The following is a 27,992-nucleotide window of genomic DNA, read 5'->3' as shown; positions in this document are numbered from 1 at the left end:
CTCACCCCCAACTCTCGTTCTCGCGGTATTACCTTCAAGGTTTATTGACAAGGTAATTAGCCAGATGGGACCCCAGTAGTAGCAGCAGGGCTGAACGGAGGTAGCACGGTTTCAGGGCTTTCCCGTGTGAAAAACAGCTGCACTTTCCTGCTTTACAAACCGATCTACCAGCGGAAACCAAACAGCAAGCCTGCAAAAGGTAGGCTTTTGTATTAGCGTTATGAAGGCACAGCCTGCTTCCTGCAGAGCCTCATTCATTCTTCCGATGTCGGTAATATATTCTTCCTGTCCAGTTTTAACGATCGCACGCAAATGTCTCACTGGCATCAATTCATACTGCAGCTGCTTTGCAATGCAGATGTTCCCCAAATATCGGCACAAAGAGTCATGAAGCCTGACACATTTAAAACGGTAAATACAGTCAGAGAATATTTGCTGCGATGTTAGTCTGACGTAGAACCACCAGGTGGCGCTGTGTCTCGGTCATTTAACCAAGTTGCTTCATCGTCTGTATCACCAGTTCAGCGGGCACATTGGCAAGTCTTTATTTCAGCCTAATGAAATCGATAAACATTGACTTGGAGTGGGGGAGTCCACAGAGAGGCCGGTGTAGGGTTTCTCCTGTAAAGGGACTTAAGAAGTCGACGCCCACACTCCATCATTCTATGTATTTCCTCTGAAGCCCCGATGTTATTCGTCAAAATACACAACTTGTATTTTATGGAAGACTACGAGGGATTTTTTTTAAGTGTCTCGGAGAAACGGAGCTCAACTCGGAGAGATTTAAAGGATATGAGACAAACAGAAAACAAAGAAAAACAAACGTCGTGCTCACCTCCAAATCATTAAACTGCCATACTGTTAATAGAACTTAAGCACTCACAATTGCATATATAATACTATTTTATATGCTGTTAAACTACTTAGTATAAAATGGCAATAAGAAAAAATGGACGCGCTTCTGTCAATGGCTTTCCTCTGCATATGTGGACATCACCAGCAATAAAGCACTGGGACACACATGAACCTGCTCAGTAGTGGATTTATATTTATTTGTATACGTATTTTTATTCGTACATAACATCACATTTATAGCTGGATATAAAGCCAAACCTCACAAAAGAAGAAATGAATTTAAAAACACCTTTCCCATAACAGGAACAAAATATCTTAGATGATACAGTCTGTCGGATTCAATAGAAAGATCAAATATACATCTAGTAGTCCATGAATACCTTAAAAAAAACATTATATGGAACAATATACGTCAGTTTACTAGAGGTCCTTGGAACCCATCCACTACATATAATAATCGTAAAAAACAGGACAACAACAATTCCTCATTTAATCCTCCAGGATACACTGTTATATATCCAATGGGCTTCCCTTTGATGATTTCCCTTCCCTGTCAACAACTCTTTTCAACAGCCCAACCACCATTCCCCGTAACCACTGACCCTCCAGCTAACTGAAAATGTCTGGCTGTAGGGGACCTCTCATCATTTTTTCTGATGTAATTCTTGTGTTCAGAAATGTTAGCTATCAACTCCTTCTTATTGTTCATAACAAAATTCAGAAGGGAGCTTTATTAAATATTCTATATGTGTGGTACTAAAAGTGAATGAATGAAAGAACGGGATTAATTAAGAAGTCATGCCTATCAGTCTGTTTTGAAAGTGGGAAAAAAAACAGTCCGATCCTTTATGTTCTCATTTCAGGGAAAAGCACAGTGATCAAAAGGTTAAATGAGTGTATTTCTGGGATCAGAAAAATGTATAGAAATAAATTTTTGGCATTTACCATCCTGTGCCAAGGAGACATTCAGCTGTTTCAGTATAAATGGAAAAATAAAACGTCCAATTGTCCGTTCATCCATAGTCATAGGGCAAAAGGCAGGGTAAACCCTGGGAGGGATATCACAAGGCTAAACATTTGCAATGAATTTAGTTATTTTGTTGTGTTTTTGTTTTGTTTTTGCCTGTGAACATTTAAGCATAGTCTTATTTCTGTCCATGCTGCCAGGTCTACTGAGTGTATTTGGTGCATTATTGCTTTTGGATTTTGTAGCCTCTAAACAGTACCACGGACAGCTCACTCCTGACCTAACTCCATCATAGTTTTATGGGACTCCTTTTTTCAGTTAAATTAGTGATTCTTAATACAGCTAATGTGTGAGTTGGTCAAGTAGGTAATTACCATAACCCATGTACCCGTGTATTTGGTGACTGCTGCATTATCATGCTGAAAAATGGAAAAACTTTCCATCTGAAGAAGAGTTTTATAGGTCTGCCACTTCTTTATTGTCCTATTCAGGCTCCTCAAATTTTTTGAGAACGCACTGCACCTCATGATGTGATACACCAGGTTTTCTGTCACATCGCATAAGAGTGCTTTGGGAATCATCTTGTTGTTGCAAAAATATGATTTCATGCCTGTCAAATGGCAAAGGGTGGAGTGCCCACTTTGGGTCGGGATGAGTTCCTGCCCCAAGTGGAGGAGTTCAAGTATCTCGGGGTCTTGTTCGCAAGTGATGGGAGAAGGGAGCCGGAGATCGACAGACGGATTGGCGCTGCGGCCGCAGCTGCACCGGTCCGTCGTGGTGAAGAGGGAGCTGGGTGTAAAAACGAGGATCTCAATTTACCGGTAGATCTACGTCCCTACCCTCACCTATGGCCACGAGCTGTGGGTAGTGACCGAAAGAACGAGATCGCGGATACAAGCGGCAGAAATGAGCTTCCTCCGAAGGGTGGCTGGCCTCTCCCTTAGAGATAGGGTGAGAAGTTCAGCCATCCGGGAGGGACTCAGAGTAGAGCCGCTGCTCCTCCACATCAAAAGGAGCCAGCTGAGGTGGTTCAGGCATCTGACAAGGATGCCTCCTGGGTGAGGTGTTCCAGGCATGTCCCACCGGGAGGAGGCACCGGGGCAGACCCAGGACACGCTGGAGAGATTATATCTCTCGGCTGGCCTGGGAACGCCTTGGTGTTCCCCCGGATAAGCCATAGGAGGTGGCTGAGGAGAGGAAGGTCTGGGCTTCTCTGCTTAAGCTGCTGCCCCCGCGACCCGGCCCCAGATAAGGCGGAAAAAGATGGATGGATAGATGGATGCCTGTCAAAAGTGTAATCTTTCTATAGTGTCATATTTGACTAAAGAAAGGGGAACAAATTCTGTCTTTGTTACAGGCTGCAAGTAACCGAGTGCCTAATAATACAATTTAAAATTGGTTCTTTGCTAAGTTTTCTGTTATGTGTAGATAAAACAGTGGTTCATCTTACGTGCATTTTTATGCTTTAGTGATTTGTATTATGGGATTTAACAAACAAGCAAGCAAAAACTTGAAAATGGTCAAGGACAAGGACTGGATTGAAAATGAGTGAAAAAGCAGCCAATGTCCATCCAAAGAAAAACTTTGAAAAGCGTCAGAAAGGCTGAAAACTATTGATCAAGATCGCTTTTAAAAAATACAAACAAGTGTGGTGCAAAATGCAAAATATAAGAGAAAGTATACATGTAAAATATAAAGAAAGACTTTTTCATAGTGCTGTACTTTGTAGCAAAATTAATATTAATGGATTAAAAAATACTTTTGCAAGAACTCCTTTTTTGGCAAAATGTAATGGGTTCCAAAGTTATTCTTTCAGAATAACTTGTTTCCAATCAACATGGCAAGAACACGCAGAAGATGAGTTATTTTGTTATATTATATTATAGTTATTATATTTCTAACGTAAAGCAATCGAGAAGAAACAGTAACTATTGAGGACAGACAATTAAAGCAGATGTGGGTTTTTTTCATTGTTACCAATGCCAAAATCACAGCAAATCTCTGAAAGGAAATTTTAAATCAAAAAGAGAAAATCCAGTTTCTTGACTTGTGCATGGGGCACAGCTGCCTCTACCTGTTCCCAGAAAAGAAATGAGTCATGGTCACAAAAAACTCAAATAAACAAGATTAAGTTTTTTTTTTTTTCTTACCCAGCCTCGTTATACTGCTGACCACCCAGCTTTACTGTTCCCCATTGGCTTGTCTCAAACCATGAGTTACAGTTGTGGGTGGTGACCCAGAAAACGTCACAGTGCCTGTGATCTGCTGCTTCCAGCTTTGCATGCTGCATTGATGGGAAATGAACCTGCTTTGGCTTTCCTTAAAAGGAAGACCAAAGCAGCTTTCAATCAAAGGACCATTATTTGCTATTGGACAAGTGGACGTCACATCCAGCAGTGCTACAGCACTGCAGTGGCTGTTGTGATCGGTAGAAAATCTGATGTTTTGCTTGGTTTGTTAAAAAGTGAACATAAGAGAAAAGGGGTGTGGTGAAAACATTTATATAACGTATACGTTATGCTTTAAACTACACGTCTCATTACCGACTAAAGCTGTGGATTAAAGTTAATCCAAACAACCTAATGTTGATTGTATTCAAGATTAAAAACACAATATTAAATTATTCATATTTAATATTTCAATATTAATTTATTAGTGTATAAATTCAGATTCATATGTATGTTAGGATTCAGGTTGTGCACTGACAAAATATGTATCTGTTTAATATTGCTTCTTATGTGTCATTGTCCAGCATCCTAAGAGACAAAGTTCATTAACATAAGCTTCATATAATGAGATACAAACTAACTCCCCTGCAGCCAAAAAGAGAGGGAAAAAAAACACCTCAAAAATAAAACAGCATAAAATCATCAACATAATTATTAACAGTCCCCCTTTAACAGCTGGTGAGCTGCTAAACTCCCAAGGGTATTTGGGAAGTGTAGTTAATCCAATGATAATCTTGAGCATGGTTTACACATATTATCGCTTTAATTGCTACGTGTGCTGTGCAATTATACCGTCAACAATTACATGGCTATAGTTTACTTGCCTGTCTGAGCAGTTAGTTCCCCGTAATAGATGCCCTTTATCAACACATGCAAGTAGAGCCAACAAAACGTATACTAATGGATTTTCCAGCACATAATGAAATAATTATATGGTCAGAAATAGCGAGATAACGCTGATCCATTATATAAATTAGCAAAGGAAGTCAGGATAAAAGAGGAGATGCTAAGATAAGAAGATACTGACAATTGAAGGTGACGATAGCTAACGAAGGTGTGTGTATGTGTGCATACACGTGTGTCCATCCATTAGAATGCAGAGTGCGTTCTCCAGTGTGAGTCACCCTCCCATCCACCCACCCACCTCACACCACCAGCAGCAGCATCTAACTGCAGTCACCACCCAGAATTACGCCTCTGACTTCACACTGGCCAACTGAGGATTCTGTTTCTACGGCAACATGCTCCAGATTCCTCCCCCTCTCATCTCCAGCAGCCCTCCCTCCAATCTTTTAACCCCCCCTACCCCACCCTTCCCAGCACAGACCATGTGACTTTCAGGAAGGCTTCTCCAACCTCCCCTTTATTGTTATTAACCCTCTCCTGACTGGGCCGCTGCCAGAGGCTCTCAGCAGCATGCTGGCTGGCTGCCTTCTCGCTTCGCAGAGGTTTCAAAGGGAAATCAGACACATCTCTAATCTCCCTTGGAGATCAAAGCATTGCTTGATCTAAATGTTGGATTAGCATATTTTAAAACATAACTATGTTTCCTTAGTTGTGCAAGACACCTCCTAAACCTATTTACAATAGTGGTCTCTGAATTTAAAGAATCTATACTGTGTATTTACATGACTGTTAATAATGACCATGGATAACTTGGCTATCTATGTGAAAGGGTGTGTTTGTGACAGATCCTTCTATGCTGTTCTTGTTTTCAAATCCACTGTACGCCATCTGACCAGCATCAAACAGCAACGTAACACCTAACTAGTGAGCATAGTCATGCATGAAGCTGCTAAATGGCCAGGGATTTCACACAGAGTTGGTGGAGACCAACGACGGAACGAAAAGGCAGCGAATAGCAGACTGAGATGAATCCAGTGACCACGTGACTCTAACATGAACATCAGTGATGCTCTGTTGCAACAAGTGCAGGTTTTTTTTTTGTTTGTTTTGGGGTTGTGGGTTTCCAAGTCAAAATGTTCAACTTTTAGTGTAGATGGAATTGGAGTTTGAAAGCTAGCTGAGATTTAAAGAGGAGTCGGAGAGTAATAAGATTATAAAGACACCTGAGTTGCTGCTTCAGTAAGAACTTACCTTGAATGGTTGCTTACCACTGCTCTGAATATTTTTATGTTGTATTGTAAGTATAGCTATTGTCTTGAGCCACCCCTCATTTTTTTATATTTTGCTAGGAAAAGTTGCAGCAATTTATTGAAACGTGCAAACATAAATGCGAATACGGTATTTAAGTCAAAAACATAGTCTGCACAATTCTAATAAGCTGAAGAGTGAATATTTGGTATGAGCACTGTTATTCTTTAACACACCCTGAACTCTCTTATGAAGCTTCCTGGAGGACATTTAAAACTCTTCTTTGGATGTTTCTGCCTTTTGTTTCACTCCTTTGTCAAGATGATTCTACACTTTCAATATCGTCGAGGTCAGGACTCTGGGGAGGCCAGTCCATGACCGATAGTGTTACATTGTGTTTTTCTGTCCAGGTATGCTTTTCATATGCATTGGCAGGGTGTTTGGAATCATTGTCATTGCTGTAAAATGTAACTGTTGTCAATCAGATGCATTGCAGATGATACTGCATTGTGGATAAAAATCTAATGTTACATTTCTGTGTTCATAATTTGATCTCCCCAACACCACTGACTAAAATGAAGCCCAAACCATGAGTGTCTCCACTGTGTTTTACAGATGACTGTAGACACTCACAGCTGGAAGTCTCACCTGACCGCATTCCTTCTTATTTTCAGTCCAGTTCTTGTGTAATTTGGCCTGTTGCTCAAGAGCAACAAAGCCCGATATCTTGGAAGCAAAACATAAAGAAACTAGTGGTGGCTCAAGACGTATGCACAGTATTGTAGATGATAGTTAGGAAGATTTTTTTTTTTTAATGACACAGCAGCATTTAGTTGTTGTAACGCTTGCGTACACTGGAAGCAATTCTCTCCACTTATCGTTTTGAAGCATAGGCTGGTTATTTGCAGACATTCCAGGCTCCAGTTGCCTAGGTAACCCCCTAATGTATTTACTACCAAGTCATATGTCAGTCATTGGTATCCAGCACTATCCAGAAAAATGGATCTTAGGTCCCGCCCACTTGGCTTCATCGTCAGTAATTTTGCCCTCAGTCACAAAATAACCACCGGTGATGGTAGCACAGCGACGTAGCAAGTGAATGACTTACTACGTCACCGTGAATCACTTCCAGTGTGGATGCAGCCTGATGGTTATACGTATATTTTATTTATATCTGTAATTTATATTTTATATTGTGATTTTTATCTGTATCATGATTTTACTGGAAAGCACTTTGGTGTACTTCGGATGCCTTTTCTCAAAAATAAGCATTGTAAAACCTCAAAAAGAAACTTTACCTGCCTCTGAAAGGTCAATAAAGGATTAATAATCAATTTATTAGTATGACAGTGGCTATTTAGACACTCCAAGTAGACCTGCAGTTTAAAATTAAGTATAGTATGGGGAAATTTGTGATTTGGGCCAAAAATGTTACCAACTGTTGTGAGGTCTTGAAATATGAACAGTATATAAAGATTAAATATGCCAAATTTTGTGAAAAGGGATCTGTCACAATGTTAAACCTGAAGGAAATCACCTGAATCACCAACTTAGCTTAACTTCATCGAGCCTTACGACTAATTTCAGATTTGTTTTGGTTCATTCTGGTAATTCTCACAGTATCGTTCAGCAGACAGTGAATTTTCAGTCAGACTGGTGACAAATAGAAAACAGTCACAGCTGGTGAAACGTCTTGTGGCATGTAGTTATAAGAGATCAAAAATGTGCAATAAGACATTAATGGTGTTCATTGTTTACTGGATGTGTAAACAACTGCTTGCTTGTCGCACATTAGTTTCCACTGTTTTTGTTCCCTCTCTAAGGATGTTGCACAATGGTGGGTGAGTTTTATAAAAGGTATCAAACACACATCCTTTAGAGTTTTGAAATGGAAAGAGGAGCCACGGCATCCGGCAGTGATCTCACCTGAAGATTGCCTCATTGGCACAACTGTCTCCTCGGCATCCCATTAGGAGACACGTTGGGTTGTATGTGTGTGTGTTTGTGTGCATGTGTCTGAGCACGCGCATGTGTGAATGGATGGACTTCATGAATGAAAGCTGGGGGTTTTTTTGTTTTTTTTCCCGAGCTGCAGACAGGAGGTGAGATCATCTTGTTGGGATGGAGACTCCCCCCACCCACTTGCAACACCCTCCCATCGCACATCAATGCCGGTTGGTGCCAATCTTAATGAATCCCATCGACATACAATATGGATGAAGCAAACAGTACTGACAACCTGATTAATGAAAGTGCTGTCCAATATCAGCCTCCCCCAACAAACGGGAAGAAGTCACTCCGCAGTGCACATTGGCACAGGTGCACAAAAATGCAGACACACATCTTTCTTCAGTCATTAGAAAACTCCAAAAATGTCTGCCGCTCTGCTGTTGGCTTCCAGTCAACACGATGATGAAGCAAAGTGAAAATCATCTTTGCTTCTTATGTTCAACTTTGCCTTCAGCAGCAGAGTTGAGTGAGCTTTAATGATGAGCCACCTATTCAGCTACGTGTGAGTGAAAGTAACAATGAGTAACACAAGGGCCTCTCGATGAGGATCCATAAATAGCCTTTCAAGTAAGCCAGAAGCAACCCTCCCCCTCATTCTCTAGTCTACATCCCGCCACACACACACACACGTATACCCTACCACCTTCCTGCTAACCGGACTTGGACAATCTGTGTCCACTTGGCACGAGGCCTCAAAAAACATACTGTATATTCAGCAGCAGAGCCGTGCATGCGCACGTGCACACACATGACATTCCTCTTGACATTCTTCACTGCAGGAGTCTGTTAATTCCCTCCTACAGATTATGATACATGTTGCCAAACAATGCTGCATTTTTACATCAGCTTTTTGGATGGACGCCACAGTACCTCTGTAGTCCAACTGCTCTTTAGAAGTTTGATTTTCGTTTTAATATATATATGCAGAAAGAGTTTACGTTCTGGAGGTGTAATTTGCCAGGCAATCTGAACTCCAAATCTATTGTGTAATTATTTTAAAAGTAAATGGGATCCCCATCGAGTATCGTTCTTAAAAGCTGTCACTGTGCAGGCTGACGGCTTGTATCTAAAACACGCGATACCCTTCAGCGTTACTTCTGTTCTTGTTTCTGGTGGAGTTACCTCAACAGGAGCTGAAGCTGCGTTGGTGGACATCAGAGGCAGCAGCGTTAATCCTTAGAGGCCTGAACATCACTGACGAGAGGCCTTCCTGCAACTACAAGGTCCACTGAATAAATCATGAAGAAAGTTTTAACGCAAAAAGATTGAAATAGAGGAAAAAAACAGAGTGTGCTTCTCTATTCAGACCGCCTTAAGACACAGTGAGAAGAGGATTGTAGATGGGGATGGCATAAAATAGCAAGACTGATTAAAGCTACTGAGTTTTCCTTGCAAAGCCCACAGTTTCTCCTTCATGTGATATTAAAACCCAAATGAAACATTCATAAACTACTTTTTGGCAAGGGTGTTTTGAATGTTCATTTGGGAGAGTAAGCTATGAGATAATGCTCCTTCACATTTGAAAATGAAAAGCATTAAAAATTACTATCAAAATAAAGTAATTAAATATTTAGAAGTACTGAAAAGGATAATTTAGTCTCTCACAGAGTCTGACTGTGTTAGTTATTAAATTGTTAATAGGCCCAGTATTAGTTTGCTATTGCTCTTGGTCCCCTTTGATGGACAGAATTATAAAAGAACTCTTGTTTTCAGTCTACTTCTTTATTACAAATCTTATTTCAAGCTTTAAAAAAAATGAAAACGTGTCTTGTTTTCACTTGGCGAGGATTCGGGTAGCACAGAATGACTCAAAGATGAATAAATGAAAACAGAAGCAATCAGTTTCTCCTTGCTCAGATTTCATGAGGGGCATCAAACTGAGCCGGCACAGTGATCTTTTTTTCATCGTGACTTCATACAGCATTCATTAGTAGGAGGAGAAAGTGGAGAATACTCGTGTTTGTGAGTGGTTTTCAGGTCTCTCCGTGGATTGTCTATGCGCTAGCTAGGATTTCCCTACTGTGTACAAGCGGCACAATGAGGTCATCGTTATGGATTTAAGCCCAGCACGGGCTTAATCTGGGAGATAAGGGCTGGATTTGGATTTACCACTCAAAAGGGTCATGTAGCTACAACCATTTACACTCTCAGTAAAGACAAAGCTCACCCACAGCATCCTCAGCTGTTTCACGGCCCTTTATGCTTTTTAGCTGGAGGTTCTCCACTGTTTACACAAATTATTCATCTTGCAGCATTTCTCTAAATGTCGGCAGTTTTAAGTTGTAATGTTGTTGTTCAGTGTCAATATTCCCATGAAATGGCTTGACAAAATCCTGAAACATCCTGGAAAAAAATGGATTGAATATGGTTAAAGTGTTGAAAGTGTTACTACTTTATTTTTGGTACTGTTAAAAACAAAAAGTCTGAAAATCCGATCTGATTGCAAGTTTAAAGGAAGCCCTCTGAACAATAGGTAGCGGAGACACTCTGTTTTTGTGAAATAATATAAAAAGTTTGTCCTCATAAGAGTTTCTCCTTTCTGTACTTTTAATAGTCTAGTTTTGTTTAAAATGTATTTGCATTTGTTGCATCCTGGATCTTGTTTGTATGATATTTGGGGTGTTGGAGAACCATGTGTGCCCTGTACGCTGCAAGGCCTTGAAAATACCTTGAATAATAACTTTATTTAAGGTGAAGGCAGTTATCTGCTGGTGGCGTGGTTCCTCAAACAGAGCTGAGCTTTGTGTTAGAAAAAATGACAGTTGTTTAAATTAGTTTGATATTTTATTTCATTCAGGTTAATTATGGTCGCTTAGGGAAACAAATGACGCTGGGGGACAGTCCCATTTAGGTTCTGCATGTGCTGTCCTGTCTCACAGAAATGGGTCAGGAGAGATTGGAGATGATGATGATATAATTTTTTTTTTTTTAAACAAACAAAAAAAACGTCCTTCCTTCGTGTCCCTTTTGTGGCAGACGGAGTCTGCAGATTATCCATCAATTACTCTGCGCTCTGTTCAGAGGGCGTTAATAGGTTTTGAGGGGATTTAAATGGTGCTGTCCAGTCAAATGCTGCATGCTTTGAGAATGACATCATTTTGGTCACCTCACATGCCGGCTGACCCTCCTCCCTGCTCTAAGAGTAGCCTCACTCGAGCCCGTGTACCTGCGGTTGTCCCGTCTCTCACCGGACTGCACTCGTCACTCCAGATTTCTCCTCTGATAGGAGGGCATCAGCGCTCCCTCCCTCCCACACAGCCTCGCTTCGCTCTCTCCATCGCTCGTGTTTACTACAGCCTGGGAGAGACGGTCGTATAAATTGCCTGGGAGTGCGCATATCGCAGCATCCTCAGAGGGGAATTGAAAAGGGGGAGGAGGTGTAGGATCAAGAAAACAACCCAAACAAGGAAAAATATCTGCGTTTTCTATCGTTTCAAATTAACGCAGGAGAAAAACAGACCTCCACAGAGCCCTGCGATTGGAAACCCGCACTGGAGGTAGAGGAGAGAAGGCTGAGCGCGGATGCTCAATACACGGACAGGAGGACAAGGGAGAAAATCAGAAAGGACCAATAAATCCTAGAGAGGAATAATCTTTTGCAGTCATCAGCGATGGACTCCAGTTATCGGCATTGAGGTAGGAATCGTCAAATTGGCTTCTTCCAGTCGAGTTGTTAGGCAGGTAAGCATGAGGAGAAGCGGGTGGTCTTTGCATAAAATAACACGTTACTTCTTTTATTTTTTCCCCCAATTTAAAGTGCCATCGTGCGTTTGAGTGTAACTTCAGTGCTGTCAGTGATGCTCCACTGGCGCTCCGGGTCGTAACCGCAGGAGGTGCCAGGAGAGGCAATGATGCGCCTCCGATACATCCACAATGCGCTGGCCTGTAACAGACCGTAGCTGCTCCTGCGGCTCCCGCAGCTGACACCTCAAAATAAAGAAAGTGAGAAACGGAGCAGGACTATTAGGAGGCAGGATCAGTCGGATGTGACTGATGTGTACACCAGATGTGTCTTAGTGGTTGAGTTTCTCTTAGTGCATCACATAATAATGAGGGTGGTTTTTCCAGACTTGGGGGTTTGTTGTTAGTTTCTTGGATAATGAAATCTCCAGGCTGACTCTGCCTTGTTTCAGAGTCTCTGATTAATCTGAGGACAGGGAATTATGGATGTTTATATGCATCTTGGGTAAGTCGGCTAATAGCTCATTCATCAGACATCAGCACTTCTAGTGGGAGTGTCACAGTGGGATGGTTGATGTAGTCTAATGGTAATTCACTCAATTTCCCTCAAATTGACCTCCAAATTGACTGATGTAGAAATGCATGAAGTGCATCTCATAATGACTGAAATGGAAATTGATGAGCTCCAAGTTCGGGGTTTTAACAAAAGTATCCTGTTTTCTTATTGTGCAAGTTTATTGTCCTATCTACTCCAAAACTGTGCTCTGCATTGCTGTGACTGTTCCTCATATTCTGCTGGTTCTTTATCAAGAACTTGAACATGATGATGATAGTACTACGAACATTTTGACTTGTGTTCTTGTTTTACCGAGCATGTAAATCCTGTTGTTGCTTGTCCATCAAAGGAGTGGTTTACTTCAAGAGGCTCTGGTGAGAAATAATGCATTTTTCTTCTCCATTGAGTGTGCAGATGCTGCTGCCCTTGGAAAAATGTACAGCTTTCACGAACCCTGCAGAATTTGCTCATTATTTTGTAATCTTATCCATTTTAATGTCACTCGAGTAAGATGTGAATAAACAGCTGTCTCACCATTAGGACTACAGAGCAGCAGTGAGTTAATCCTGCCGAACTAAAAGCAATGCAACGCTAAGCATGTAATACTCTGTATCAGTGTGATACCTAACAGTGTCAGTTTATTCTAAGAACGGGGGGTTGGTCTCTTTATTTTCTGTGCCCTCCACTGAAGGCTTAGCTATTATGCTGCAGACAGGATGTTCTTTTATCTCATAACCATTTTTCACATTTTAGTGTTTTATATCTACCGACTGGCATCTACCCAGTTGATGTCAGTCTCCCGACTACAGGGTACATGTGGACTGACACCTGTCACCTCCACTTGTACTAGCCAAATTATGAGAGAGCTTGTTTTCTGTGTTTGTAAGAAATGCAGAAAACGATTATTGTCTGTGGATTTTTGTATCTATATATTTTTATTCTGATCTTGAACTCCATCTTTTCCTTTGGTATCTGTGGAGGAAGTCAAAACCTTTAAAATGCAGTTTGGTGATATTGATGAGAGGCTCAGGAAGATGTGCTTTGTCTGCCTATCAGACTTAGACTACAGACTTGTGTTGCACATATGACGTCATAGTAGCCAAAGCTTCTTTTTTTTCTTTTACTTAAAATGGAGCTAAAGATGACTACGCTCTCCTGCAAAATCAGCCACTACTGACAACTTTCAGAAAGAGTTCATTTAATCTTGATTTCACTCATATTATTTTATTTAAATTCCCTTCTTTCCCTCTTTTCCAGTTTTCTTCAGTTATTCTGATGACCACAGTCACTCATGGCCCTCATGCATGAACCTCGCGCCCCATCGCCCTCTCTTTCCGGCTTCAACACACCCCTCTCCGATCCTCCGTCTTTTCGCCGCCTCGATGCCGAAACACCCTGCACGCCAGAAATGGACTTGACCCCAACCCAGTGCGTTCTTCGCAACGTCCTCTCCATAGACACCGGAGGTGCTGTGGAACCCGGGGGTGGAGGAAGAGAGGGGCACACTACTGGACACAACCAGACACCCTGCGAGGAACAACAGGAGCACTTTGCCAACAGTGTCCTGAAACTCCATGAACACGATGGCGGTCCTGGAAGGACGGAGGGAGAGGGACCGGATATGGACAGCAGTGCGGTCAGGAGCCAGGCGAATGACGCCAGGTTACAGTGCCAGTCTACAGGAGGGGGAGGAGGGTTTTTGGAGGGGTTGTTTGGGTGTCTGCGGCCTGTCTGGACAATGATCGGCAAAGCCTACTCCACAGAGCACAAGCATGACCTGGACGGTGAGTCGAACCATCAGATTTATTTCAGTGTAAATGACTGAACACAAATATGCCTGAATTCTCACTTTTGCTTTTGCAATAAAAAAACAACCCTCAATTAAATTTAATGATAAGCTTTGATATGCTAATTAAATGATCTTATCCCCCAGTTTAATTACATTAAACAGACAGTAGGTAAATGACTCCCGCAAAGGCCACATTGTAAACAAACCCCTTCCTGACATGAACGAGCTGCAGCCAGCGAGGGAGACTCTATCAGAGCTGTAAAGGGCTTATTTTCCCCTGATATTCCCCCCCCCCCATCCTTTTTCCTGCTCGTGCCCACCACCCACTACCACCCCCACAGTGAAACTAGCTCCCTGTGACGCTGTGTTGTTTATGTGTGCAGCCACTACAATAGCGCAGGGCTCCCCTGAGACCCCTCTGCCAAATCTGCCTCATGAATTATGCATGGCCATGCTCTGACCCTGCGCCTCTCATCTCTATTAACACAAACCTGACACACGCATGAGGATGAACGCGTGCACACATAAACACGTCCGCAAATAGAAACATTTCATATCTGCCGCTGACATAAACGCATAAAGTCATATAAGGTGCCAAAAACAAAAGTTGATGAAATAAATAGAGCATCAGACATCAGGCACCAAGGTGGCAGCTTTACACTTCTCCTCATCTTTATTGCCTTCTGATGTTTTATCATCCATTTGACTTCCACGTATCCCCTCTCCTCCCCTCCTTTTTCCATCCCTCATTGTCTCCCTTCCTCTCCTTTTCATCCCGTGCTGTTATCACTCCCAGCCCATCTGCACCTCGCTGTTCCCCTCCTCTCTGCGCCATCACGGGGAGTCTCACACACACCAATAAGAGCAAAACGGATATTATAAAAGTGAAATAAATGGGCCTTTTGTAACCAAATCCTCAGCCACTATATAACAACACCGACTCTTTTTTTTCAGTATTGACTGGAACTAACAATATATATCTGTAAAAAGCTGGTCCTCTATTGATTCTGAAGGACTGAAGGTATCTGGTAATGCGCTAAATTGTCCCCTCTTTTTTTTTGTTTCAAATGAAACAAAGACACACGGAGATTCTGGTTTATCAGATGTGGCTTCATGTCTTTATTGAGGAAAATTTGAGGGGCTCATTAGAGACTGAGCCCACAATCAATCACCGGCATTAATCATTCATTTCATCCTTATTAATATGATAAATGTGTCTGAAGCTTCTTTCCCCAGGTTAAAAACAGCAGCAGGGTAGGCTGTCTATCTTCTCTCTATTAACAGTCTGTCTTCAGCCACATGGACCCCTGCTGACCGGTGGGGAATCCCCCTCCCATCTTTTCTCTTTGCACACAGACACACACACACGAGTGCTATCCAACCACCTCCCGTTCACCATACATCCACATTCAGACTCTGAAATTCCCTCCCTCTTCCAGCCCCCTCCCGAGCGCTGGACCCCTGTTTTGCGTCAGCCCCACAATGGCACTAAGGAGGATTTAAGAGGCTGAGAGAGAATTAACCGCAGGAGATTAGAGCTTTATGTCTGTCTGCCTGCACACCCCAGGCTTAGGTTAAGGTGAGGTTCAACAGCAGAACAAGATATCAACTGGGGATTCCGTTTTGAGATTTTACTCTAACGGGTTTAGCCTTTCGTTGCAGCACGCCAGCGACTGTAATGATGCTGGATGTTTCACGTGTTAGCAGGTTTGGGTTTATACTCGGTCTTTTTGGTGTTTTATGTTTGCTGTACTTACACACAGCAGTGTAAACACTGATGTTTAGCAAATGTCATGTTTACCACATATATCGCTTAGTAAGGATGCTAAAAACACACAAACCAGACAAAAAGTGGGGGGATCCCCAGTGTTTCAAGGATGTGTCACCTTGAAAACTTGTAGCAATGTCTCAGCGACCCACTTTGAACCACAAAGAGAAGTTGTCAGGGAATCATTAAGGTCCCTATTACTCATTCATTAGAGAGAATACATATCAGTTTAAAAGCTGCTGAGATTTTAAAGTATATTAGACAAACGACACAAGGGGCCTAATCTGTGTCACATCAAATGTCCCATAGTCTGGTAGCCAGGCTGACTTTTCAACATCACCAAACAAAGACCTGCAGCTACTTTCAAGCATCATTTTGCAGCAGAGTTTCATCATTCAGCATGACAAAACATGTCAGTAGACATTAGTGAAACCATTCCTTTCTTCTATATGCGCTTTTTTTTTCTGGCTTCAGAGGAGTGGGAAGTCCCATTCGAGGAGATATCGGACCTGCAGTGGGTGGGCAGCGGAGCCCAGGGCGCCGTCTTCCTCGGTAGATTGCACGGCCAGGAAGTGGCTGTGAAGAAAGTGCGGAACATCAAAGAGACAGACATCAAGCACCTGCGGAAGCTCAAACATCCCAACATCATCACCTTCAAGTAAGCAGATGTGATCACTTGGCTTAGGTGGAAATAGAGAGGCTATCAATAATGGTTTCAGTCATTTTGAATAGGAAGAATGTTCTTTGATGGAATAAGATGAACATTTGGGCACTTAAGCTTTCATTTGTCTACATTTGTAACGGCAAACATTGCAAATTCAAACATAACCTTTCTTTACTCTGTCAGAGGTATCTGTACCCAGGCTCCTTGTTATTGTATCATCATGGAGTACTGCGCCCAGGGACAGCTGTACGAGGTGTTGAGAGCAGGGAGGAAGATCACGCCATCCCTGCTCATGGACTGGGCCATGGGCATCGCTGGAGGCATGAACTATCTTCACCTCCACAAAATCATCCACAGAGACCTCAAATCACCCAAGTGAGCTTTTTCTTTTTCTTTTTTTTTTTTATATATACATCTAAGTTTAATTTTTTTTAATTTACGTTTTAGTGCATTATAGAAACAGTGGAAGGATGAAGAAGCAATGAAAGAGATGCAGTGACTTCTAGATTAAAAGAAAAATAACAGAAGTGGGTCTTTCTCCATTCTGTTTGTTTTAAATAACCCACAAATGTTAATGCTTTACCCTTTGAAAACCTACTAGGAGAGGTTTTTGTCATATTTCAGACTTCTTATAAATCAAAATACTGGGTTTGCATCAAAAGTTAGTGAGGCTGGTCTCTGCCTTGCAGCTACCCTTGGAAAAGCCCAGAAAGTATTCTAATGGTTGTTAAATGTCTTTAATGCTGTATAAGAGTACAAGGAGCTGGTCACATGTTGTCTTTGTGGGGGAAAAAGTTCAGATTTGTGATGCTTATATCCCAAACCACAGCTTCAGAACCACTACTTTAGTTAATTGCAATTAACAGCTATGATCATTTGTATGATTTGTGAGGAAATTAATGTGAAAGTCCCCAAATGCCTCACCACTGGTCAGGGTTTGACAAAACATGAAGTGCTAATGTGTTTTATTACTGACTGTTTAAACCTGATGGATGGGATGTTTCATTCCAGCATACTGATCACCTATGACGATGCAGTGAAGATCTCTGACTTTGGCACATCTAAGGAGCTCAATGACAAGAGCACTAAGATGTCCTTTGCTGGCACTGTAGCCTGGATGGCCCCCGAGGTCATACGTAATGAACCGGTCTCGGAGAAGGTGGATATTTGGTGAGTGTCATAACTCCTCTGAACTGTCCCTTTGCATTATTGAAATTTTACCATAAGAGTTTTCTTATCTGTCACCAAATCAACACAGAATCTCATTAGTTGCCGTCTACTACGGTGCAGAGTGAAGGATCCTGTTCCCAGCCAATCTTTTCAGCATTACAATATCTCATTACATGAAATTCTATAGGGTCTCTGCTATTTCTGATGGGTTGCCCTCTTATGAGCACTGATTTTTTTTTTCCCCCCTCCACACTCTCTGCCTCTCTTTTTCTCCTATACTGTATTCCTCCACCAGTCTTCCTCTGTGTCCTGAAAGAAACGCTAGCTAATTTAATAATTGATTTGCCAGATGCTGCAGTGCTCAGGAGAGGCTGGAATAACCTTCCGAGCCTATGGATGCTTTGGCCCAGAGCCAGCAGTGCATTAGCAGAGAAGTGAAAATAGGATTAAAAAGCTTTTGATGTAGAAGCAAAGCAAAACATGGGTGTGTACTGCACAGTTTTGTTTAAATATATGTAAATCGCTTAGCAGTACTGTTTCTGACAGGAGTGCCGGAGGAGGAGAGGCTGTTGTTAAGGATTTACATGTGTTGTACATATTTGATTTAGTTATGACATACATTTCCTGAATGTTTTTAACGTTCTTCACGAGTCGAGAGAAAAAGACTTCCACAAATAATTTCTAAGCCAAGGGGAAAATACATGCAGTGCCTTGGGATCATCAGTACATATTCTCCTTTAATATAAAAAATCGTGAACATGGAGATGGAAGGACTCATTTTGAAACACAACATCATAAACCAACCTAACCTTATGTTAAGGTGCTGTTGGCACCTTGGATATTGTACACGGTCTCCATCGCAACCCAGAGAATCACCAGCAACAGACTTTCCTTAGTTACCGTCCCCACGGGTGCGCTCTCTTCTTCTTCTAGTGCTAAACTGAAACAGTGAAGCGTAATGGAACAAGTGTTATTATGGCTCTTATCGGCTGTATTTCTTGAATCGTTAAAATGATTAGCGAACATTGTTTCTTCCAGAATTAATTAAAATATCCCATAAAACATTAGAAAAATTAGAGCTGGTTCACATGATCCACAACTTCCTACATAATCCTTATTTATAAGCCAGAGTTGAAATGGTAATGTTGAGGACTGCCACTTTTAATGACATCATAGATGACATAGGAGCAGAAAAAACATCAATACTCTGTCATTTCTTTAAAAGTAGTCGTCAGAAACGTTTCTCCAGATGTCTTGAATGTCATTCAAAGCTCTTCTTTCTGCCTTTTTCTGCCTTTCTATGCTGTATTTTTTTTATTTATGACAGAATCTTTCAATAAATCTCTTTCAATAAATTCCCATTTTCCTTCCTCCTGCTGCTTGCTAGATATTTTATCTTTCATGGCCAGTTCTCTTCAAACCTTAGAGACGATTGTGTGAGAAAATCCAGTAGATCTGCAGCTTCTGAAATCTATGAGTACTTCCCTAAATGCACCGAGTTTCTTCCATGTGATTGGCTGGTTATATATTCAGTATATAAGGGGAATTATAGGTTCGCTTTAAGTTTAAGTCATCAAAGACTCCCTATAAGGCACTGGAGCTTTTGCTTGTGGTATCCATCAGAAACAGCTGCTGGAATAGCTCAGAAAGCAAGATTTCCTTCTCACAGGAAGTTAAAAGTGTGACATTTCTGTGAGGCTGCCTTTTATCTGCCAACTTCACATCTTTATCCAAATGTCTGGAGGAAAGAAACATGGCTCGTATCTCTGCAGGTCATTTGGTGTTGTGCTGTGGGAGATGTTGACAGGAGAGGTGCCATACAAGGATGTGGACTCCTCCGCTATCATCTGGGGAGTGGGCAACAACAGTCTGCAGCTGCCCGTGCCCGACAGCTGTCCAGAGAGCTTCAAACTGCTGCTGAGGCAATGCTGGTGAGCAGACGTGAAGGGAGACGAAATTGGAGGGAAGAAAAAAGATAAAATCGTTGAGAGGAAAGATGCTTTAAGAAGGTGGAAAGAATAAATGTCACACACAGAGGGGGACGCTAATAAAGCCATGATTTAAACTGTTCACAGGAACTGCAAGCCCAGAAATAGACCTTCGTTTCGACAGATTCTCCTGCATCTGGACATTGCCTCAGCGGATATATTGTCAACCCCACAAGAAACTTACTTTAAGTCTCAGGTAAGCTTCTTTTGCCCTTTTTATAGTTTCATTATTCTCTTCAGACAATCTGACCTGAATGGAAGATGCTCACATGCTTTCTTACGTTTCTTTTTAGCTTCTCTCTCTTCTCTCTCTGTGCACTCACAGGTGTATTGTTATAAGATTGACCCAAGGAAATATGAACCAGACCACAGAGACGGGCCTTTTTGTTAAGCATTATTTTTCAGAGCCAGTTTACACAACGTTGGGGTCACCCAGTAAAATTCAGACCTTGTAGCTTATTTTTAAACCAAATAAATATTGAGAATATGAGCTCTGTATGTCTGTTCGAACATCAGCCAGCATCACTAACAGTCATTTGTGGCATTTGTTCCCATTGTGCTGCGTAACTACAGCCAGAGCAGGCAGCTGCACACATGGGAGCACTAATAATACCTGTCCTCTCATTCACAACATATTATTGTGAGTTCCTCAGTCTCTGACCGTAGATCAGGACTCGCATGTAACAGGGAATAAAGAAAACATTTTACTGTCTTCGTGATATCACAGTGTAGTTCAGTAACACCGGGTGTCTGCCTCTGAGTGCGCGTGGAGACGCAAGGATACGACAAACATATTCGACCTCTGCAAACGAAACTGGATGAAGGAGAATCACAGATGTATAATTGTGTGGAAGATATGTTGTTGCTCAGCCATGCGGATCCATTTATAACTCAAGCATGTATAATTATGAGACACGCTTGTGCACACAGACTCACAAAATAAATAAGATTTTCTGTCCCTTTTTAGAGTAATCCACTGCTTCTCCCTCTGGTTATATCTCATGGTGCAAAACATAAACCTCTTTCATTTTCTCCACTTATCCTTGATCCTTTATTTCTCCCTGTCCCCCTTCCCCCCCCTGCAGCCCTCTGCAGTTTCTCCCCTCTCTGCCCCATAATGGATTTTTCTTGTGACGTTAGAAAGAAGTATTTGCTGCTGGAGTGTATTGATTGGTTTAATGGTAGGGAGCTGAGAGCAAGGAGAGAGAGGAGAAAGAGGGGGACTGGAGACAGGAGACTGCAGAGAGTCCATTAGCTTAATAAGAAGAGCATCCTTTATGCACAGATATACACACACATGCACGTGCATGTACACACACACACTCATAAATCTGACTTCCCTTCTCCTTTGATATGACAGGTATCAGATAACAGCTGTCATCCTGCACTGTGTACAAAAAAAAAGTGTGTACTGCATTTTTTTGTGGTGGGGGGGGGGGTTTGGGGTTTTTTGCCTTTCATGTCAATTCTTGTTCAGTTTTGCTCCATCAGTACTGATTATCATCTGACAGCCTAATGGATTTTGTCTCAGTGATATATACACGAGTCGCTGTGCAAATTATGAGGGTTTTTTGGTAGAAGATCAAGGTTGGGTTTACTCATAGCATTGAAATCATTTTTCATTAAGCTCATTTTCATGACTCATAAACTTGAGTCATATAAATTATCTCAGTGACAAACAGGAACTGTTTCATCTTCCAAGTGTGCAAATCTAATAAATGCAACAGTTAAAAAAAACAGAAAGAAAGGAAAAAAATGTGAATGTGCAATGAAGCATGTTTGATCACCCCACTGTTCTACTACAGGCTGCTGACCTCTGGTGACTTTATTAATAAAGGTGGCTCTGGGTTTTTGAATGTCTGTACATGCATGTATATTTTAAATTTAATAGCAAGTGCAGCATTTTATCAGGTTGACAAGGATGTTTTTCTACCTGATGTTATAAACTGTTCATTTGCACTTGCACTCGTTCTGATGGATATGTGGTGTTTTGTGTGTTCTGCCAGGCGGAGTGGAGAGATGAGGTGAGACATCATTTTGAGAAGATTAAGTCCGAGGGCACGTGTCTTCACCGGCTGGATGAGGAGCTGATAAAACGGCGCAGGGAAGAACTGAGGTAAGATATACCTCAGTAAGATTGATATTATCATCTGTATTAGTTTATATTTGGCAGTGTAGCTCTGGGCTTCAACTTCACCGTTTTTCGTGTAAACACATGGAAAGCTGGAGGCAGACAGAGCAGTAGGAACTGAACAGAGTGAACTTTACTGACTGCAGATATGCCTTTAATTCAGAAACAACAGGAAAAGCAAGAGCTGGGGTACAGGTGGGTTGTAAAGTGGCTTGCAGATGCTTAACAAGTGAGAATACACCCTCTATGATATTTGCCAACTGAATGTGGAGACGGGTATTAGCTGATTTGGGACTGTGGCTGAACTAATGCTATAGTGGATTTATGTGAACATCACAGCCTGTATTAAAGTGGAAGTGATATTGAAAGCAGCAAAGGTTGATTAATGGAAAACAGAATGTAAATCCAAAATGTAGAGCAAATAATCAGTTTCTATATACTAGGTGTAGTAGGTAAGTATCAGTATTGCCTATTTATAGCCTTCCCCTACTTTCTTCCCCTCGCAGACATGCACTGGACATCCGAGAACACTACGAGAGGAAGCTGGAGAGAGCCAATAACCTCTACATGGAACTGAATGCTATCATGCTGCAGCTGGAGATCAAAGAGAAGGAGCTGCTTAAGTATGAAGACAAACTTAAATTTTTCTTTTTGCAGACTACAGGGTGTATCAGAAAAAAATCCTCTGATGTCAAAACGCCATATTTTTTAAAGTAGAGGGCACAGACTGAATATAAAGTAATTATATATAAAGAAATTGATGGCTTCACTTATTAAAATACCCTAAAAGCTTTTTAATACATCAGCATCGGTGAAGTAAATAAAAGACGGAAAAGTGAATCTGAAATGTGACATAAGTGGCCATTACATATATAGTCATACGAGGCTATTGCATGTCATAGGCCGCTCTCTTATGCTCAGTGACATCCATTAAAGGGGTATTGACTTTGTGTTTAAACATTAGGAGGGAGCAGTCACTGGACAAGAAGTACCCAGGCTGCTTCAAGCACCACAGTACCAGACAGTCAGCCTCCTCCAATTCCATGGAGAAGCTCATGAAGAAACGTAATGTACCTCAGAAACTGCCCTCGCACAGCAAGAGGTGAGGCGACAAGGAAGATGTCTCGTCCTGTAGTTTATATAGCAATAATTTGCTAATAACATTCGTCCGTTTTTGTCCTTTCCAGGCCAGACTTACTAAAGTCAGAGGTCATCCTCCCTAAGCTGGACTCATCCATGACCCAGGTCACAATCCCCAACAAGGGCTCTACCTCCCCCGGTCGCTCACGCCGAGGAAAACCTCGCTACAGAAAGGCTGGAAAAGGCAGCAGTGGCGACCTGGCTCAGCTGAAAGCCACTCTGTCCTCGTCTTTAGCAATGATCAATGCAACCTCGTCTGTTCCCAGCAAGCACCGTCTAGACCCCAGCGCAGCCCTCAGGGGCTTACAGCATGACCTTCTACTCAAAAAGATGTCCTCCTCCAGCCCCGATCTTATTTCTACCACTCTGGAGGTCGAGGGCAGGAGGAAAGGCCAGGTGAGATCAGGGCTGGACAGAGTGGGCAGTCAGAGCGCCTCAGCTGGGCTGGAAGAGAGCAGAAGGACTGATGGGCCAGAGCGGGGCCCTGACGTGGGTGTAGGCGGGGATGACTTGGCAGAAACGCCTCCACGCAGTGATACACCGAGCGAAGACGCGGCATCTATTCCTTTTTCCAGTAGCCCTGACTCCCCTTGTGGCAGAGGAGCAGCGGCGGGCAGGGCGTCCGCACTCGGGAACACTCGTGTCACCCACGAAGGTGAGGAGAAGGAGGAAGGGACGGTGATTACACGCTCGCCCAGAAGTCAACGGCTTACGCCTTCAGCACTGCTCTACAGGGCAGCAGTCACACGCAGTCAGGTGAGAATTTAATACAGCTTGTATGTCAACATATTTCTGTCTGAAGCTCGGAGCCATAAATCTCAACCTAAATAGCACAGACGTACACCAACATATATCAGTATTTCTGTCCATATTGTATCAAAGGGCTCTTTAATCTATTCAGAATTATAATTATAGGAGTTCACCTTTCGCGGTCTTGCTGTTTTCGCTGATTTTTTTTTCTCTTGTGCACTTTTGGATGCTTTTTTTTTTTTTTTTTTTTTTTTTTTTTTACAGCGCATTGTATTCTGCATCCCGATTGGCTGTAGACCATTGTCAATCTCGTGCCATGCCTCCTGTACAGGATGCGTTCAGCTTGTCAAATTTACATAAATCTTTGCTTGCTAGCAGTGTGACTCTGAAGTGCTGCACTGTATGTTTGTAAGTTAATTTCCCAACGAACACAACAATCTCAACAAGAGAGAAAAGTGTGAAAATGTTTATGCCTGTCTGAGAAAAGTTTATAAAGTGTGTCGTGAGGGGTTTTACAGCCTTAAAACATCTATAATTGTAAAAATATAAAGTTGGCTACTTCGTGGATTTCACTTATCGCGTGTTATTTTAAGAACGTAACTCCCACGATAAACAAGGGACCACTGTGTAGTATTTTCTGATTTACTGAGTGATGAAAAGAGATGCGTTTGAATACCGAAAACTTGAATTTATGTACATGAACACTACATCAGGAAAAAACTTGAGGTTTCACATTAATATCTGTTGGTTTAAATTTCTTCTCTATTCAGCTACAGTGTCTCCCCTTACTTTGCTCAATATACAGTCACCGGACACTTTATTAGGTACCTCTTTCTAGTCTTGGATTAGGTTTCTTTGTCCTTTGCAATACATTCAATAATGTGTTGTAAACACTGATCAGAGATTTGGTCCATATTGACATGATAGCATCACAATTACTGCAGGTTTATCGGTTGCACATCCCAAATCCCCCCTTTCACCGCCTATTAGATTGAGATCTGGTGACTGTGAAGCCCATTTGAGTACAGTAAAACTCATTGTTATGTCTAAAAAACCAGTTTGAGATGATTTGAGCTTTGTGACATGGTGCGTAAGCTTGCCATCAGCCATCAGAGGATGTGGTCATGATCAGGAACAATACTCGGGTATGCTGTGGGTTTGAAACGATGTTCAGTTGGTACAAGGGGTCCAATATGTGCCCAGAAAATATCTCCCACCCCATCCTGCTTTTGCTTGATCAGTAAACATGGGATGAATCCAAGCTTTCATGTTGTTTACACTAAATTCTGACATTACCATCCAAATATTGCAGCAGAAATTGAGGCGTGGGAGCATTTTTTTTCAATCTTCTATTTTCCATTTTTGGTGAATGTGTGCAAATCACAGCCTCGGTTTCCTGATCTCAGTGGACAGGAGTTAGCACATGGTGTGGTCTTCTGCTTCCAGGATTGATGTGGTGTGCATTCAGAGATGCTCTTCTGCATGGCTTGGTTGTAACAAGTGGATATTTGAGATACTGTTGCCTTCCTATCAGGTTGAAGCAGAGAGATGATTGTGCAGAAAAATCGCTGTAAATCAGCAGTTTCTGAAATACTTAGATCAGCCCGTGTGGCACCAACAACCGTGTCACATTCAAACCGTGTCACTTAAGTCACATGATGCTGTTTGAACTTCGGCAAGTCATCTGGACAGGCCCGAATGCCCCGAGCTGCTGCCATGTGATTGGCTGATTAGATATATTCGTTAATGAGCGCAACTTTCTTCTTTCCATTAGGTGCAACTCATTTAGATAAACACAACTAACACAAAAAACTCGAACCTTAGTAAAAAGTAAAAAATTCAGTGGGATTACGGTCCAATGAATTTGGAGTCAGTTATTGGTTCTTGTGCACTGACTGCTCACGTGGTTGCACCTTCAAAAGTCTGTTTTATGTGTTCTAGCCGAATAGCGTGAGATTGTTTTATCTATTCTCAGACTTATCAGACATCTCAGCTCAATTAAGTCTAATTACAGCACATTGGAAAATGCTTTTTCTCCACAGAGACGTGGAGTGTCATCAGAGGAAGAGGAAGGAGAAGTGGACAGTGAAGTGGAGTTGCCGAGGAGACGGTACTTAGTGCATTTTCATACCGCTGCTTGTTGTGTATCAATATCTGTATGTACTATCCTTTAGCCATGGTCACTAACATACTTGCGGATTTTCATTAAAATGCGTATTCTCATATTGCGTACCCTTTCAGGCGGCCTGTGAGCATCACCAAATGCCAGTCCCTGTCGACCTTTAGCTCAGAGAACCTATCGGTTTCGGACGGTGAGGAGGGCAACACTACTGACCACTCCCACAGCGGTACGCCCGACGTGGTCAGCACCAACACAGACGAGCGACTGGATGACAAGAGCGACGACCTGCTGTCTCAGGGCTCGGAGATTCCTGCTGACCCGTCTGACCCGACTCAGCTGGGCTCCGATGGTCTGTCTGAAAAAGAAGCCATTCTGCAACAAGTCAAGACGCAGCTCGCCTCAAATGACCCCAATTATGAGGTAAGGCAGAAAGAGTGAAATGTAGTATAGAGGTCTGATATCTGCCAGATACACAAACATCTTTTCTGGCAAGGAGATGATAAATTATCCTTCTATAATCTGTTCATTTTCTGACTCCTGATTTTCCTCCAAACCAGGGCCTGTATGATGACTCCGACTGTGACAGTGCAGAACTGGACCATTCGTGCACTGCAGACCCCAGTCAACCTCCAGCCAACTGGTGAAAACCGGGCACCTCTAACCCACTCCACCACCTGCAGACCTGGCCTCTCAATACCTCCTTCACTCTTAGAAACTCTGAGTCATTATCAGGGACATCGCAGAGAGGCAGGAAATTGAGCAATGTGTTCTTAACCACATATCCTGGTTAAGGAAACAAAAAAAAAAAAAGGAAAGTCGCATTTCCTTTGGAGATGAATGCAGCACGGCGATGTGACAGCACCTTTTGTTCTCTGAAATCGCATCAAATGACACCTCAGCGACACAAGCTTCGATCAAAGAGGCGACGTCTGCACCGTCTGTTGTCATGTTGTTTTCATGTCCTCCATCATAATTCATGTCCGTTTTTTATTTTTGTCCTAATGAAAATGATCATGAAACTATTTAAATGTCACGATCACTGGAGACGACCAGTGTCGCTCTTTTTACTTATAATTTATGAAATCTTCTGACTTGTCGTCTTTAAAAAAAAACAACAACTTATGCACTGTTTAATTTATTAGAAAGAAAACAATGTTTACATCTTTTTGTGCCGTTTACATTTTTATTTATAAATCGTGTCATAGATTACGTTTCCATTTTCTACTTCTGTTTTTAATATCGGTGTAAATATGGGATGTAAAATGAACAAATTTTTAAAATGTGAGATTGTATAATTTAAGGTGCTGATGTTTCTAATTAGGTGGAACTATTTTATTTGAAGCTCTCGGTAGTAGAATGTACTGTAGCTGCTGTTCATGTCCGAGCATCCAAACAGGAAAAGGAGGAACAAACATGTGAACAAGGAAAAGCAATATGTCTGCTCTGGTCTCACAGCCGGGTTCTTTTAGGACAGATGAGCTTTTTTAAAAATACTTATCGCACGTGTTTACTGTATTTAAAAATGCAAGGTCATTTTAAAACATATTCCCCCGTTTATAGCATTGAGAAAAAGCATGCGAGTGAAATAGTAGGGACACCTTACTGAAGTCAAACTGTGTCTCGGCTCTAACATGAGAACATCTGCAGAAATTTACACCCTCCAGTACCGAGTAACTGAAGGCACAAGAAACGCCAATACAGATCCTACAGCGTGGTAATTTTAGAAGCCGAAAATCATTTATGCAAAAACCCGTTTGTGTCCAGTAACTGATTCATCTCTGGCAGAAACATTACATCTCAACATTTATCTCTTTAAATGTGAACATTTTGGACCCAGACGTTGCCATTTTCATGCCTACTTAATTTGGCCAATTTTATTTATAGTCTACTCTCAACATAATCATCGGCCTCGCCGGCTGAAAACTTCGCCATCCAATGGTTATTTTTCACTCTTGTAAGGGCTGCGTCATAAACTGTGACACCTAAAACCCTTGTTTGTGTTTGTTCTCCTTGGCAAATGTCCTTAATGTGCGCCTGAATCTGACTGTACAACAGCACATCACGTTATTCCATGAATCC

At 41.9% G+C, this 27,992-nt stretch overlaps 1 protein-coding gene across 2 annotated transcripts; it reads left to right on the top strand.

Annotated features, from left to right (window-relative positions):
* Positions 1-53: 53 nt before the first annotated feature.
* LOC146710302 (mitogen-activated protein kinase kinase kinase 12-like) lies at positions 54-26,745 on the top strand. Of its 2 annotated transcripts, none has more exons than XM_085457703.1 (14): positions 54-199; positions 13,649-14,175; positions 16,423-16,606; positions 16,796-16,987; positions 17,624-17,782; positions 19,555-19,713; positions 19,858-19,966; positions 21,777-21,886; positions 22,408-22,524; positions 22,866-23,003; positions 23,089-23,797; positions 25,834-25,901; positions 26,033-26,333; positions 26,471-26,745. In XM_085457703.1, the coding sequence occupies exons 2-14, from the start codon at positions 13,683-13,685 to the stop codon at positions 26,555-26,557; spliced, it is 2,826 nt and encodes a 941-aa protein (XP_085313829.1). In that variant the 5' UTR covers positions 54-199; positions 13,649-13,682; the 3' UTR covers positions 26,558-26,745. The 2 variants fall into 2 exon arrangements, with proteins under 2 accessions (XP_085313829.1, XP_085313828.1); XM_085457702.1 differs by lacking the exon at positions 54-199 and adding an exon at positions 11,406-11,790.
* The last annotated feature ends 1,247 nt before the right edge of the window (positions 26,746-27,992 follow it).

The sequence above is a fragment of the Copadichromis virginalis genome, linkage group LG5, assembly GCF_057382275.1.
Source record: "Copadichromis virginalis isolate Kocher_CV1m ecotype Utaka linkage group LG5, C_Virginalis_male_GT1.1, whole genome shotgun sequence".
Lineage (NCBI taxonomy): Eukaryota > Metazoa > Chordata > Actinopteri > Cichliformes > Cichlidae > Copadichromis > Copadichromis virginalis.
This window is presented reverse-complemented; position numbering and strand designations above follow the sequence as displayed.

Coding starts and splice junctions, on each gene's coding strand:
- LOC146710302 (XM_085457703.1), top strand. CDS start 13,683: ATGGCCCTCATGCATGAACCTCGCGCCCCATCGCCCTCTCTTTCCGGC. Junction 16,607..16,795: donor CCCAACATCATCACCTTCAA/GTAAGCAGATGT, acceptor TTACTCTGTCAG/AGGTATCTGTACCCAGGCTC. Junction 26,334..26,470: donor CAAATGACCCCAATTATGAG/GTAAGGCAGAAA, acceptor CCTCCAAACCAG/GGCCTGTATGATGACTCCGA.